At 39.9% G+C, this 15,675-nt stretch overlaps 1 protein-coding gene across 5 annotated transcripts in view; it reads right to left on the bottom strand.

Moving 5' to 3' along the window:
- Window positions 1–3,420: 3,420 nt before the first annotated feature.
- Window positions 3,421–15,675, bottom strand: part of BTBD10 (BTB domain containing 10) — a 31,243-nt gene continuing 18,988 nt past the window's right edge. For all 5 annotated transcript variants that reach the window (XM_081314711.1, XM_081314712.1, XM_081314713.1 and 2 more), the window contains exons 5-8: window positions 15,522–15,642; window positions 13,337–13,534; window positions 7,997–8,107; window positions 3,421–7,294 (exon numbers count right to left, since the gene is read on the bottom strand). In XM_081314711.1, coding sequence (XP_081170837.1) covers window positions 6,984–7,294; window positions 7,997–8,107; window positions 13,337–13,534; window positions 15,522–15,642 — 741 coding nt within the window. In that variant the 3' untranslated portion in view covers window positions 3,421–6,983. The remainder of the gene's footprint in view (window positions 7,295–7,996; window positions 8,108–13,336; window positions 13,535–15,521; window positions 15,643–15,675) is intronic.

The following is a 15,675-nucleotide window of genomic DNA, read 5'->3' as shown; positions in this document are numbered from 1 at the left end:
AGTGAGGGAGAGGACCTCTCTGGTGCAGGCAAGTACATGGAAGAATGTGATGCAAAATAAAATAATCACTGGTTCCAAGCCCTCCTAGAGGAATATTAATAGTATTAATAGTCACTTGGGCAAATCATATCACTGAACGTGTGGAAGAAGACCTCGTACAAGCGAGAGAAATTGCTGTCGATTTGGCCCAATATTGGGTAAATGTCTTTTAATCCCATTTCACATACTTTTTTACACATGCTATATTTCTATGACTTATTTTATACTTATTTTACTTGTTCAGTGTTGAATGTTGTGTGTCCAAAATTTGAATGTGCTTCTGACAGAAATTTTAAAAAAACATGAACATTACAAAAAAAAACATTTGGGGCCCCCACGGACTGAAGAAATCTCAGAGCTTCCTTAAGAAAGAAGTTATGTCAAATTGATTGGTGCTGCCCAGTTTGCAGCCTGATCGTTTGTCAGAAAGTGTAAAAAAGAACAAGGGAGTCTAGTGTCTTGTACCCCAGCCCAGAGGTCTCCAACCTCTCAGGTGGCAGACAGGTGGGAAAGGGAAGCATTTTATGCACGCCCCTGTGCACACACAAATGGGGCTGCAAGCATGCTCAACACAAATGGGGCGGTGCTAACGCCCACATAACACTTGCTAGCACCGCCCCGGATTTGCCGTGCTAGCACCTCCCCTTTTTGCCATGCGGCGCTGTTTTTAGAGGCAGCAGTGCTAGCGCGAGCAGGGGTATCAGCACGCACATGCATTGGACAGCCTGTTTGGCAGCCCGCTGGCCAGCAGGCCACAGTCCGGTAGTGGGCCGTGGCCCACAGGTTGGGGACCCCTGTCCTAGCCCCAGTAATAAGAATTTGGTTAAAGTGAAGGAAACTGGTACCTTGGAGGAAACTGAACACATTGTCCCTTGAATTTGTGATGTCCAGAGGACTTTTGGGGAAGAGTCAGTCTTTCATACTGGACTTCAGAAAAGCAGATCTTGATGAACTCCAATTTTGAATGGAATGTGAAACGATACTGAATGCAACCACAATCTCCATAAGGAAAAGGAAAAGAACTTTGAGAGATCAGCATGGATCTATGCAGAGCTCTCAAATACTGAAAAGGATACATACGGGAAGAAGAAAACAACCTAACTCTAATATAATGTAGTAGGAACCTTTCAGAAAAGCAAAAATTCAAAAAACACTGAAGCTTGCAAGAGATGATGGGCATCCTTGTCAACTACAAGTTAAAACATGTTGGCAATGTGATACAACTGCTAAAACAGCACATACTATCTTGTGGCACATTAATAGGAATACAGAATCCAGATGAAGGGAAATAATTATTCCACTTTCCTTTGTCCTAGCAAGACCCCTTTGGAGTACTGTGGCCAATTCTAGAGAGCAAATTTAAAGAAAGAACAGTGAAAAATTGGAATAAATTCAGAAGACGCTACTAAGACAGTGAAGAGTCTGGGAACCAAGCTCTTTAGGAACCATGCTCTAAGAGAAATGATTAAAGGATCTTATGTTTAGCCTATATGTAAAACTAGGGATAGATATGGTAATCTTTAAATATATAGAGTTGTCACAGAGGAGTGGACTTAATCTACATTGTCATAGAAGACACAACCAGAACTAATGGATTATTAAAGCTAAAGAGACATCTAGACTTCAGGAGGAACTTCTTGACTGTATGAAATGTTGACCAGTGGGACTTCCGGTGGCGACGTGACGCCGAAGACAGCCGTTTTCGGGCTGCCCGCTCTGCAGCTGTGTTTTTCCATCGTAAACAGCGCCGATCAGCTGTTTAGATGGATTTGAAGCCCCCTCCTCGGGAGAAGAGGAGGGGGTGAGGCCCCAGGTAGGGGTTGAGCTCTCCGGGGCCGCCTGAGCTGAGAGTTTGGGCGGCTGAAGGATTGAGCCCCCCCAAAGCCTGGGTTGCTCCGAGCTGCGCAGCGCCCCTGCTCTGGGATTTATGGAGCAGAGCCAGGCGTTAGCAACCACCCCTGCCAAAAGGAAATACCTTTGATTATCAAGATTTAAGATTTAAGATTTATTGAGATTTTTATACCGCCCTTCTCCCAAAGGGACTCAGGGCGGTTCACAGGGCATAAATATAAACAACAGTACAAACATTAAAAGATAATTAAATTAATGCCCAAGTTAAAACCAGAATAATAAAACAAACCTATAAAAAACCCAAGTACCCCCATCAGGCCAGACCCGCTAGTTCGAATAAATGGGTCTTCAACCCGCGACGGAAGGATCGGAGGTCTGATGCCATCCGGAGCTCAACCGGCAGTTGGTTCCATAACGCCGGAGCACCCACAGAGAAGGCCCTCCCCCTGGGGGCCACCAGTCGACATTCCTTGACAGGAGGCACCCTGAGGAGGCCCTCTCTGTGGGCGCGCACAGGGCGGAGGGGAGTCGACGCCGGCAGCAGGTGGTCCTCGAGGTATCGCGGACCCATGCCATGTAGGGACTTAAAGATCATAACCAAAACCTTGAACCTTACCCGGAAGACAACTGGTATCAAGATGCAGGCAGAGCGGTACAGGAGGTCAAGGTGATGTGGACTCTTATCTTTACTCTCTAGCTCAATGGATTTTATAGCTTCAAAGTGAAAGTGCGCAATAAGTGAAAGTGGAGGAAGATGGCGGCTAAAACTTCTAAAGCTCTTCGGAGTGCGGGGTCTTCCCTGGTGCAACAGACCTCATTGCAAGCTTTGCTTCCTCCTGCACCTCCTCCGGCATTGACGCTTAAGGATTTACAAGATGCTCTTGGAAAGCATTCACAATTGATGTCTGACATGATGGATGAAAAGCTGAAAAAGTTGGAGGAGAAACTGGAGAAGAAGATGGAAGAGAAGTTTAGAGCAATGAGGGTGGACATGTTGTCTATGATTGAATCTGTAGCTGAATGTGTGCAACAGCTGGATGAAAAAGTGAAGGATCTCAGTCAAAAGAACTCTATATTAGAAGCAAAAGTATCAGAAAATGAAAATATAAGGGATAAAATGGACGGAGAATTGAGCCTTGCTCAGTATCATCAGATGCAGTAGGCTATTAGAATCAGGGGTTTAAAGGAGAACTGTAAAGAAGATTTAAAGCAGCTGATTTCTGAGGCTCTGGAAGGGGTATTGGGCCAGCCAGCATCTGAAATTGAGGGAAATACTGTATGGACAAAATTTTTCGTGTAAATTCATGGATTGCAAGACAAAGGAAGTTACCCAGAGATGTGGTGGTCTATTTTACAAAGAGAGTAATTAGAGATGAAGTTATTCAAGCTGCCTATGATACTAAACTGGTAGTGGCTGAGCAAGAAGTCTTGGTTTTAAAAGAGATTCCTCCGAAGATTTTAAGGAGAAGGAAAGATTTTGCATTTTTAGTACAGGAACTTAAGAAATGTGATATTAAGTTTAGATGGGAGATTCCAGTTGGACTGGTGGTGACGCATGAAGGTAAAAGACATCGTCTGGTTACTGTGGCCCAGGCACGTGATTTTTATAGCAATGTGTTAAAAGCAACCCCCCTATCATTTTTGGAAGCTGTTAAGGGATACGGCGAGGGAAAGCTTCAAGATGTTGCAGACAGACAGATAGAGGACAATGGTGTTGGAGGGGATCAAGATACAGTTTCATCGGATGTTGCAGGAGGCCAGAGGAAGACGCGTGCCGCCTTAAGAAGAGCGAGACGAGAGCAAGAGCAAGACCAGCAGATAGTTATGGAATCTCCAAAGTGTATTTACAGTGAAGATGTGGGAGGGGCGCGGTCCAAAGAAGTTTTGGGGGTCATGACAGACATGCTCCAAAAGTTTTGGGGCGTTAAGATTGCTGATTAAATTTTTAAATTAGTATCTTAATGGATTAAATTTATCATAGAGGGGAAAGAAAGTTTTTTTTTAATATGTAACACAATTTAAGATGGATGTTATTTGCTTGTTAGAAAAGTATATTAGGGTTATGGACTAAAAGTGTGTGTTGAACTAAGAATGGGTATGCAAGCTCCTAATTAACAATAAGTTGTCTTACAGACTGCTTAACCCTTTTTTTTTTTTACTCTTTTTATTTGAACTCAAGGATGACCTGGAACTGCGAGACATTTGGTGTGATACATGCAAGAATTATTTTTGATTATGGTTTAGTTTGGTTGGAGATTATTAAGGTTAATAGATAGGCGCTTTTGGTGCGTAACTGAGAATTTGTCTATTTTTTTTTCTTTGAAATTAATATGAATAAGGACTGGGATTAAGAAAATCTATTCTGAGTAAAGCTTTTTTTTTGTTTTTCTCTTTTTCTTTTTTACTTTGTAATATTAATATTGTTTGTATTCATTTTACATGAGCTAGAGGGAGATAGAACTAATAGTTTATTGCTGATAACATAGGGGTGCTTATGTTTGTTTTTCGATTTTATACCCTGTATTTAGCTCTGGGAAGTCGGGGGGGGGGAGGAGGGAATGGGGGGAAGGGATAGGGAGGGTTGGGTGGGGGAGGGGGGGATTAAAGTTAAAATGTATTGTAAAACTTTTTAAATAAAAAAAAAAGAAATGTCGACCAGTGGAATGGGCTGCCACCTGAAATGGTAAGTTCTCCTTTAGGCATCTTCAGAGGTGGATGGTTCTCAGAGATGCTCCAAAAATTTTTTCACTGAGCAGTGAAAAGTCCAGTGATTAAGGCATTAGGCTAGAAGCCAAAAGACAGTGAGTTCTAGTCCCGTCTTAGGCTGCGTGGCTTTGGGTCAGTCACTCACACTCAGCCCAACTCACCTCATAGGCTTATTGAGGACCCAGATTGTTGGGGGCAATTAAGCTGACTTTGTAATAATGCCGCTGGGGTGTGTGTGAAAGCCATAATAAGCAGGCATATACATAGAATGAAGGCTACTGCTAAGTTTGTAAGCTGCCCTGAGTCTTCGGAGAAGGGCGGGATATAAATGGAATTAAAATAAAAAAATAAAATTATTGTTGTGAAGAAAACTGTAGGAGGAAGGAGTACTGTGTTTATTGCCTTGAGTTATTTATAAAAATAAAGGCAGGATATAAATATAAATTGAAGAAAGTAGATTTCCTTCAAGACCCCTTCTAGTGTTATGATTTTACATATCCACATAGAAAATCACTGATCATCATGGTTTCAAATGGCAATTATCAAATTTGGGAACAATGAATCATGTTGATAATATATAGTCAGATTTACCAGGATAACATCCATTCTGAATAGAGAAAAGTCAGGAAGTACAAAGTCAAACATCAGTTAGACAAAACAGAGTGCATGTATTTTCTCTTGTGTTGCTTAAACTGAATTTTTAATTATGTGCACATGAATGCTGTTTTTTGTCATTCTGAATACTAATTACTTAATGATTATAAATTACAGGAAATGTGTATCACAGAGCTATGCAACACTTCATCACAGCACCTGTCAATGACTCAAAGCAATCAGTTCTATTCCCAGGGTTCTATGGTTGCTTTAAGGCAGGGGTGTCAAACTTGCAACATCACGTGACGTGTCGTGACGTATTGTGACTTTTTTTTTCCATTGCCGGCAATGGGGTGGGTGCGGTTCCAGCATGACGCTTCGGGTGTCATGTTGCAAACATAAACTATATTCATGATGCCCCATGCTCTGAAGCATCGTTTCCAATTTATTTCAGAAATACTTTACAGGCATTATGGAAAGGCACTTAAGTTTCCCATTCATAATTTATATACACCTCTAAGCCTCAATTTTTTATTCCAAAGAATATTGTGTCAAAATTAGATAAATTTTGCCAGCTCAATTTATCCCTTATTAAAAACAAAAGCCTTGTTCCCAATGAATTTAATTGGTCAATGCAGATGACAATACATTACACAAATATCAAAGGTCAATTGACCCTGTCAACCAATCCAAAGTTATTAGTCTAATTCTACAAAATATTTGATGAAGTCAATTCTAGTCAAAAGCAGTCAGATAACCATATTATGAGAATTTCCAAAATCTCATGAGTTGCCCTGTTTTGCCTTATTTTCCAAGGAAAAGTCCGAAAAATGGGGAATCGTAGAAAAAGCAAGCCACTCCATATTAAATAGCAGATAATCTGATTATTTTTTCTGTAAAATGTAAACAACGTAGACTGTTAATCAATTTCAGAAGAATGAATAAATTATATTACTGCTAATATTAAAATAATGGAAATTTTATTTGAATGAAAAACTTGTTTACAATCAGTTATTAAGTGAAGAGTGAACAATTTGCATTTTTCTATTCTATGACACATATGAAAAACCTCTCAGTAAATAAATATTTCTGTGAACAGATTTAAGATAAGGCATTTTTTTAAAGATAAAGCCCATATCAGTTGTTCCTGACCCTTCAACATGGCTCACATCAAAACATGAAAAAAATTCACTGGATAATTCTGAAAAAAGTAGGCTGTTGGATCACAATCCAAAAGTCCCAGTGGCAAGAATGTTGTGCTCATTCATTAGAGAACAAATTAAGTAACCTATTGCCCCTACTCAGAACAAACTATTTACATTTTGCTGAATAATCTCTGAAAGCGGCACTCTGTTAAGAATCAACATTCTGCACCCAGACTATAAAAATGGCTTTGAGAATATTTTTTGTCCACCATTTGTAAAGTGCCACTATCAATTTTAAATCTGCATTTTGCCCACTGAGTACCAAAATACTGAAGAAACCAACAAACTGCTGTTTTTGACAAGAGTTTGAGGCTAATAATAGTCCACCATACAACCAATACCACAAAAGCTACTTACTGGGAAACAAATGCAGGTATGTAACTGAACCTCATGATGTTATATATGTACTCCTACAAACCATAATCAGATCCCACTTTGGTCTTTGTGAAGTCCATACTGCAATATCCTGAAACATTTTATGTTCATTACAATGGAGAGAAGCTGGAATTGCAGTGCAGTATGAGCTCATTACAGCATCTTCAATTTTTTTTTAATAATAGCATGCTTTTGTTTAACCAGCAGTTTGGATCAGAGTGGCAAGTTCTGTCCTTCAGGATCTGTATCGCTGTTGCTGGGTTGAGGATGAATTGGTAGACTATCTAGCTCATCCACCTGGGGTGTAGGATGCATCACTACTAGCTGGTCCTGGGGAATGTCTGCTGCAGCTGCTGCTAGGTTGGTAATTGATTTACTTTTCACACACTGGAAGTCAACATGGCGACTTTTCCCTTCTTCCTTCTCCCATGACATCCTTATGAACGGTCTTTGGACATAATTATAGATTACCTCCGGTCTCCCACCAGGTCGCTTCTTAACTTTTTCTTTGTATGTAGGATAACCTAAAAAAAATAATGCCAACAACGTTTATAATTTTATTTCACTCAACACTTGAGAACTCTGAGGTAGAATACAGCATGTTATTCAACAAAGTATTTTATTTATTCAGCATATTTAAGGCACTCCATTCTGTAAATCCTTCCTCCACTGTTCACTGCAGTTTTATTGACACTCTACTTTCAAAACTTTTTTGTAATTAGATTCACTTCACAAAAGATAAATGATTCATTCTAAATTGAAATTTCAAACTATGTTTCTGTATCAGAATAAGCCTTAAACTTAAGCACTTCTGTTTACCTGGATAAGACACAGTACTGAAGAAAAGACAACACAGTGACTGCCAAGGCTTATCTCTTTTTTTTTTTGAAGTCACCATGTTGCAGTATTATGTGATCCTCATTTAAGAACCACTTGTTCAGTGACTGTTCAATCTTATGACAGCGCTAAAATAGGGTACTTACAACTTCTCCTCAAGGTTCTGGCTGTTGCAGCACCCCTGCGTTCATGTAATTGCCATTTGCAACTTCCACTGCCAGCTTCTGATAAGCAAAATCAATGGGGAAGCCGGTAGGCAGCTGCAAGTGTTGTTGTTAACAAGGACTACCTGTATTCCCTCTTATTTCACAGTGGTTTTAGATCATAAGTGTCTACATCCTAGTTTTTCACAACATGTTGGATTAGTCAACAATATCAAATTATCTTACCTTCTATACCTAATCGAATCTTCTTAAGACCCCTTTCCTTCAGTACTGATTTGGCCACATCTCTGTTCTCAATATACTTGAAGAACCTATATAACTTTGTGCTATAAATAACTGGGGAGAAAATACATTTCATGAAATAAACGAACTGTATATAGCCAGTATACAATAATGGTAAAAAAACAACTACTAATGCATTTTGAAACATATTTTAAAAATATGCATATTATTATTTATATTATCTAAGAATCCATGTTTTAATAAGACTGAGGAGTGATCCAACAATCCAGTCCAATATACCCCCTACACGCTGACTACGTTGTAACACTCAAATGGAACAATGTGATTGTAAGCCAACTATACCTCCAATTCTCCAAATGACAGATTTGACAAGGCACAGGGAACATTAATCAATGTGCTGAATTGCCATAAAAATTATGTCTACTTAATGATGCATGTCTGCACAATGCAGAGTGATCTGAGGTAGGGCCAAAGCACATATGGATTTGGAGATGATGTTAGCATGCACAAACTTCCGTGTACCTCTGTTTCATAAAACTGTATGTTGAACTACCTTAAACTATGATATATGAACACTGAAATTTGCACTCTAAAAAAGCTTTTACAATATATTGCCACTTATATTTCTCATAAGGAGCCTGAAGTAAAAAAAGCAAGGATGTAGTATAGCAGAAGTAAAAAAGTATTGCTCAAAGAGGCTCATCTACATCTCTTTTATGCCTCCCAAATATTAGTGTAAGTAGGGCAAAACATTGAGACACTTTTTACTGTAATGGGAGGGGGGGGAATTAAAGAAGCAAAATGGATACTTAAGCTTGAAGATGCTTAAGGAACCATTTTGAATTCTGAATCCCTCTCCCAGAATAGACCCGAGATTTATTTATGGAGTCCAAAAATAACATACGACACCAAGCCTTATGCAGCCTTAAATTTATTCAAAGCTGATCATTCCTGCTCCATATTGATGTACTGTAGTACATACAGAATAGAATAGAATAGAATAGAATAGAATAGAATAGAATAGAATAGAATAGAATAGAATAGAATAGAATATAGAATAGAATATAGAATAGAAAATAGAATAGAAAATAATAGAATAGAATAGAATAGAATAGAATAGAATAGAATAGAATAGAATAGAATAGAATAGAATAGAATAGAATAGAATAGAATAGAATAGAATATTCTTTATTGGCCAAGTGTGATTAGACACACAAGGAATTTGTCTCCAGTGAATAAGCTCTCAGTGTACATAAAAACAATGTGATAAATCATGATCATAGTCATTGTAAAAATACATTCATCATAAATCATAAGTGATAATCACAGGATACCAAATAAGCAATCAACATAAATCATACTAGGATACTAAATAAAACAATATAAATCATAAGATACAAACAACAAAGTTATAGTCATAAGGAGATGGGTAATAGGAAAGATGAGAAGAATAATAGTAATACAGCTTGACAGTGTTGTGGGAATTAGTTGTTTAGCAGAGTATTGGCATTGGGGGGGGGGAGAGAAAACTGTCCTTGTGTCTAGTTGTTCTGGTTTGCAATGCCCTATAGCATCATTTTGAGGGTAGAAGTTGAAAGAGTTTATGTCCAGGATGTAAGGGATCTATATTTTCATAACCCTTTTTCTGGATTGTGCAGAATACAGGTCCCCAATGGTAGGCAGGCTGGTAGCAATTGTTTTTTCTGCAGTTCTAATTATCCACTGAAGCCTGTGTCTGTCTTGTTTTGGTTGCAGTGCCAAACCAGTTATAGAGGTGCAGATGACTCAATAATTCCTCTGTAGAACTGTATCAGCAGTCTTGGGCAGTCTGAGCTTTCTGAGTTGGTGCACAAAGAACATTCTTTGTTGTGTTTTTGATGTTAGGTGTCCATTTTAAGTCTTGAAATATTATAAAATCTAGAAACTTGAAGCTCTCTATTGTTGATACTGTGTTGTCTAGTATTGCAAGAGGTGGTACTATAGTAGGGTTTCTCCTAAAATCTACTATCTTTTCTATTGTTTTGAGTGTGTTTAATTCAAGATTGTTCCGGCCGCACCACAAGGCTAGTTGTTCAACCTCCCATCAGTATACAAATTCATTGTTGTCTCAAATGAGACCAATCACTATTGTATCATCTGCAATATTTTAGTAGAGGGATCATGAGATGTCATCATTGGTATAGAGAGGAGAGAGCACACAGCCCTGGGGACCCTGTGTTATTATACCGGTATGATATGATTTTGCCTAGCTTCACCTGCTGATTCCTGCCTGTTAGAAAACTTATGATTCACTTACAAGTGTGGTCAGGCACAGCTAGCTGATTTAGTTTAGTGAGAAGAATATATGGAATGATGATATTGAATGCAAAGCTGAAAACTACAAAAAGGACTCTTGCATAGGTCTTTGGAGTTACAAAATGTTATGGGATGTAGTGCAGAGCCATATTAACATCATCTGCCGATCTATTTGCTTGGTAGGCAAATTGCAAGGGATTTAACAATGGCTCTGTGATGGTTTTCAGGTGGGCCAGCACTAGCCTTTCAAAGGTTTTCAACTACGGATGTCAAAACAACCTGTCTGTAGTCATTCAGTTCCTTGATGGGACTTTTTTTAGCGCTGGGATGATAGTAGAGCATTTGAAGCAAGAAGGAACCTAGCACAACTCTAGTGATTTGTTAATGATGTGGATGAAGATGAGGGCCAGTTGATCAGCACACGCTTTCAAGCAAGATGGAATTATCTCATCTGGGCTTGGTGCTTTTCCAGACTTTTGTCTGTGACATAGACCTTGCACATTATTTTCTATAATCACCAGAGATGGAGGGTCCAAAGGCATGGGGTCAGTTGTAGGAGGGTGTTGTTGGTGTATCTGAGATGGGGATGGTAGATATAGGTGGCAGTGGTTTCCTCTCAAACCTACAGTAAAACCCATTCAGGTCCATCTGCCAGCTGTTGATTTCCTTTGTAACCAGTGATATTTTTAAGTGTTTTCCACATATTTTCTGGTTCATTTGTTGAGAACTGATTCCTTAGCTTTTCAGAGTAGATTCTTTTTGCTGCTCTGATCTCCCTTGTTAATACATTACTGACCTGAGGGGCAGCGTCCTGCCGTTGCCCCTCAGCGCCGCGCTCACGGCGGCTGCCTGCTGGCTCATCTCGGCCAGCACCGCCCGGCGGAAGCGCATCCCCGCGGGGGGGAGAGTGGTGCTGGTAACAGGTGAGTCCAGCGGGGGCGAGGCCCTCCCCTCGGGCAGCGGCAGGACGGCCCAGCGCCTGCAGGATGGCCAGCAGCTCCACGCGCAGCAGCAGCCGGCTCAGCAACAGGTCCGAGCGCAGGAGCCGCACCGCCAGGCTGCCCAGGAAAACCAGGCACACCGAGAGGCTGCACGCCCAGTCCAGCTCCATGAGGGGCAGGGCGGGAAGCCGGCTGGGAAGAGGGACCGGGAGCCCGGGCCGAGCGCACCTCGGCCGACGGTGAGAGGGAAGCGGCACATGAAAAAGAGGCTGCGGGCGGAGCTGCCCCGCCCTGCGCCGAATGGGAAAAGTTCAAGGCCTGGGGGGGGAAGCAGGAGGGGCGCCGGCCGTGGCGGGGTGGCAGCTGCCCTCCGGCGCTGCCTGCCGCCCGGGAAACGCTGCGCCTCGGGGGCCGGCAGAAGCGCGGGAGCAGCGGGAGGGCCGGCGGGGCCAGTCGGGCCTTCGCCTCCTCTGCGACGGACAAGAGCTGACGGGCAGTGCCGCCTTCGCGTGGGGAGAGCCGCCCGACGCTCCCACCCAGCCGTGTCCCGGAGCCGCGCCGGAGATAGCTCAGTTGCGCAGGGCGGCCCGGCTTTGCAAGAACGGGGACGCTCGACTGATTTGGTTTTTTTCCGGCGTATAAGACGACCCGGCGTATAAGACGACCCCCCAACTTTTGAGAAGATTTTCATGGGTTAAAAAGTCGTCTTATACGCCGGAAAATACGGTATTTACAGGTTTCTGGTCAGCACACATAGGTCTTCACAAAAACTAACATATGATGTTACAGTATCTGTGAGTTCATCCAAGTCTGCAGCGGTATCTTTGAAAATGTTCCAATTGGTGCAGTCAAAGCAAGCCCAGTTTTAGCTTTGGCTCCTCAGTCCAAGACTTCACTGATTTAATTGTTGGTTTTATGGTTTTAAGCCTTTGCTTATAAACAGGTAGAAGGTGAATCATACAATGATCAGAGTGTCCCACAGCTGCTCATGGTAAAGACCGATAAGCATCTTTTAATGTTGTGTAGCAGTGGTCTAAAGTATTCTTGCCTCTAGTGAGACAGTTGACGTGCTGAAATTATTTTGGTAGCTCTTGGCTTAAATTAGCACTGTTAAAATCTCCTAACACAATGAGGAGTAAATCTGGGTATTTTATTTCAGCCCACAAAATATGGTCAGCTAGGAAAATTCTCGTGGAGAATAAAACGGTTTGCAATTGATAATTAATGTCTCTTAAGTCCACATTTCTTTTAGTGTAGTTACATTTTTGCACCACTGGTTGTTGATATAAAAGCAGAGACACTCCCCTTCTTTTTACCAGATGTTTCTGTAATTCTGTCTGCCCTCTCTATCTGAAATCCTGGGATATGCAATTTGCTATCATCAATTGACTCATTTAGCCAGGTTTCAGTGAAGCAGAGAGCTGCTGAGTTGTAAAAATCAGAGTTGCGTCTGTTTAACCGATGTATTTCATCCATCTTATTAGTGAATGAACGTAAAGTAGTCAGAAACAGTGGAGGAGGAGGAATTTTTATTCCCCTTTTCCTTAGTCTATTCAAAATCCTTGCTGGCTTATCCCTTCTCCGCCTCTGTCATCTCCTCTTGTTTTTGTTTTTCCATTGTTCAGAGAGCGCTAGTTTTTTCTGGATGAGAATCTCTTCTGTGTTTGTAAAAAAAAAAAGGGGGGGTAGTCTCAGAAAGCTGCCCATTAAAAAAACACTGCTTGATGCTTAACAGTTCGTCTCTTGAGTATGAAATCCGAAGTGAATCACAGAGAATAATAAAAAAAACCCCAACAGAACTATCAGAGAGCATTTCACTGAGGCCACCGTTGGCGGCGCCATTTTGAGGTGACTAATTTGAGTTGATGAATTTGAAAATTAATGATATAGAAATTATAAAATTATATAGAAAAGGAAATGAGATACTTATGTTACTTTTCTTTACAATTCGTGAAAAAATACTTCATTGCAGGTTTACTGAAAAAATGACTGTTGCTTTAAGTTCATGGTATGTTCTTTGGAAATGGTGCACCGTAACTGCCTAACTTAATTAACTAAGCCTAGGTCCCAGAGCCAACTAACTTACTTTGAGAATATTCTTCTCCCATTTGAGGTGGGTACTCTTCATCCCAATCAACGACATCATCATCAGTGAGCACTACAATATGACACTCTCTTTCCCCACTCTGAGCACTGGCTACCATCAGTGGCAGTATCATTTCTTCAAGGTAAAATTCAAATTGTTTCCGAGCACCATCATTTGATAATTCATGCATGAGAGCACCTGAAATGAGAGCAATCAAATTCATTACTCTCTGTTCATAAGAATGCTGAGCTGAATGTTAATGAGCCATTATTAATTGCTTCAATAAAATATTACCTTTGGCACAATAGACATGCAACATCTCATAGTTCTCATAATTGCTAAATGATGCTCAAAGATTTTAAATATGTTACCTTGGTACTTCCTAGCTTCTGGGCTTAGAACAATAATCGCTGATGTTTACAAGGCATCTCTGACTTGCATATAAAGATAAATAAGATGGACCCAAAATAATGTAACACAAGAATTAATCAACACATCAAAATTATTAGGGTTTTCCAGGCACCTCAAAAATCATGTCTTGCAAATGGTCAGATAGTTTTTTGAGCAGGTAACATACTATCAATATTTTTCATTCTTCTAGTAGCAGAGTTCAAAGGACTTATTTATCACCCTTAATATAGCAAATAAAAAGACTAGTAATTTACCTGCTACATTGAGCAAGAATACTGCCATCGATGTTTTATGGGGGGGCCCTTCGGTCCATATTTCATTTTGCCTTTCTAGAGAAAGTCTAATCTAAAGGTTTAAACTGAATAATCCAGGCCCCCCACTGTCTCACTAAATGTATACTACCTCTAAAGACTGCAGTGTGTAAAGGCTAAAGTATTAATATTAAACAATTAGCTAATATATATATATATTTGCCATCTGGCAAAAAATAATATGCCTAACTGTGGAGGATGAATTCCAGTCTGTTTGGAAGTAATTCCTGTTAAAGTTGTCTAAGACTCTCTCCTTCCTTATTTACTATCCTTGAGATTTGATTAAGTCAGCTCTGTGCTGAAGCAGCAAATATCAAGTGCTAATGTGGTGTAGCAGTTAAAGTGCTACTCTTGAAACCTGGAGACTGAATTCAAGGTCTTACTTAGGCATGAAAATTGGCTGGGAGACTTTGGACCAGTCTCTCTCTCTTAGCGCAAGTCACCTCATAGGGTGGTGGTTGTTGTTGTGCAGAAAATAGCGAGGGAAGTAATTAGTACAATTGCTATCTTGAGCTGACAATACGAAAACACACACACACACACACACACACACACACACAAATAACAACTCTGAATCCAATTATACATTACTCATCTAATAATATTAATAGGTATAAAGCCTGATCTAAGTACTGCTCCAAATCTCCCTAGTATTGACGTCACAGCAGCACTTGCAGCATATCTTATTCAGTTAAAAGCATTCAAAGCATAGAAGGGGCACTACTTTGACTGTTTTGAAAGAAAAATATAGGAAAATCCTACACTTGGGACATTTAGGTCTCTGAAAATTTAGAGAAGCTGAGTCGACTGAGCAAGTTCTCCTTCAGCATATACACATCGGAAATATTCCAACCTTTTCACTAATTGAAAAGTATATAAAAGTAACAGAGTTCAAGCTATGCCTATTTATTAGACTAGAATCCCTTTATTAACAGCTTGGTAGTCTTGATATTATTTATGATTCCTACACGTCGTTTTTAGAGTTACGATGTTCTCTAGAGTTACGATGCAAAGTTTTAGTTCTAGGTCCCATAGCTTAGATAGCTTATGTTCAGTGACATTTTTTGTGGTTCTCTAATAAATCTATTAATATTTTTAAATATATTTTATATTGCATCCTCTATATAATCAGTAGAAATATTTAATGTTAGACATTTGTAATTGTAATGCTAATACTTTTAAGTATTTTTTCCATTGTACAGTCCAGATATACGGAGTTGTTGGTTATATGTTGCATTATTATATGCTATGAGGCCGGTCTATGAGTGAAATAAAATTTTATATATAAACCTCCACTTAACAGGTATAACACTTCAGTATATATTACTAAACACAATAGTCTACCCAATCCACAATCTACTTTATAATATTAAAATTGATAAATGCTCAAATATTACTTATGGGCAGAAAACAGCATCCTTAAAACTATACATATAGGAGGTTAACAGCAATGTTATACTTACTGAGGTCTCTACATTTGATAGTACTATAATCAAAAGAAATACATAGATAGTCACACGCTTCTCGTAATTCAGGAATAGATATTCCATCAGGACAACGTATCACCCCAGTTTTGTAATAATCCTTAAATTAAAAAAGAAAAAAGAAATTGACTTA

Source organism: Vipera berus (genome assembly GCF_964194415.1).
Source record: "Vipera berus genome assembly, chromosome: 1".
Classification (NCBI taxonomy): domain Eukaryota; kingdom Metazoa; phylum Chordata; class Lepidosauria; order Squamata; family Viperidae; genus Vipera; species Vipera berus.
The sequence above is the reverse complement of the archived record's forward strand: the minus strand, read 5'-3'. Positions and strand labels throughout refer to the sequence as shown.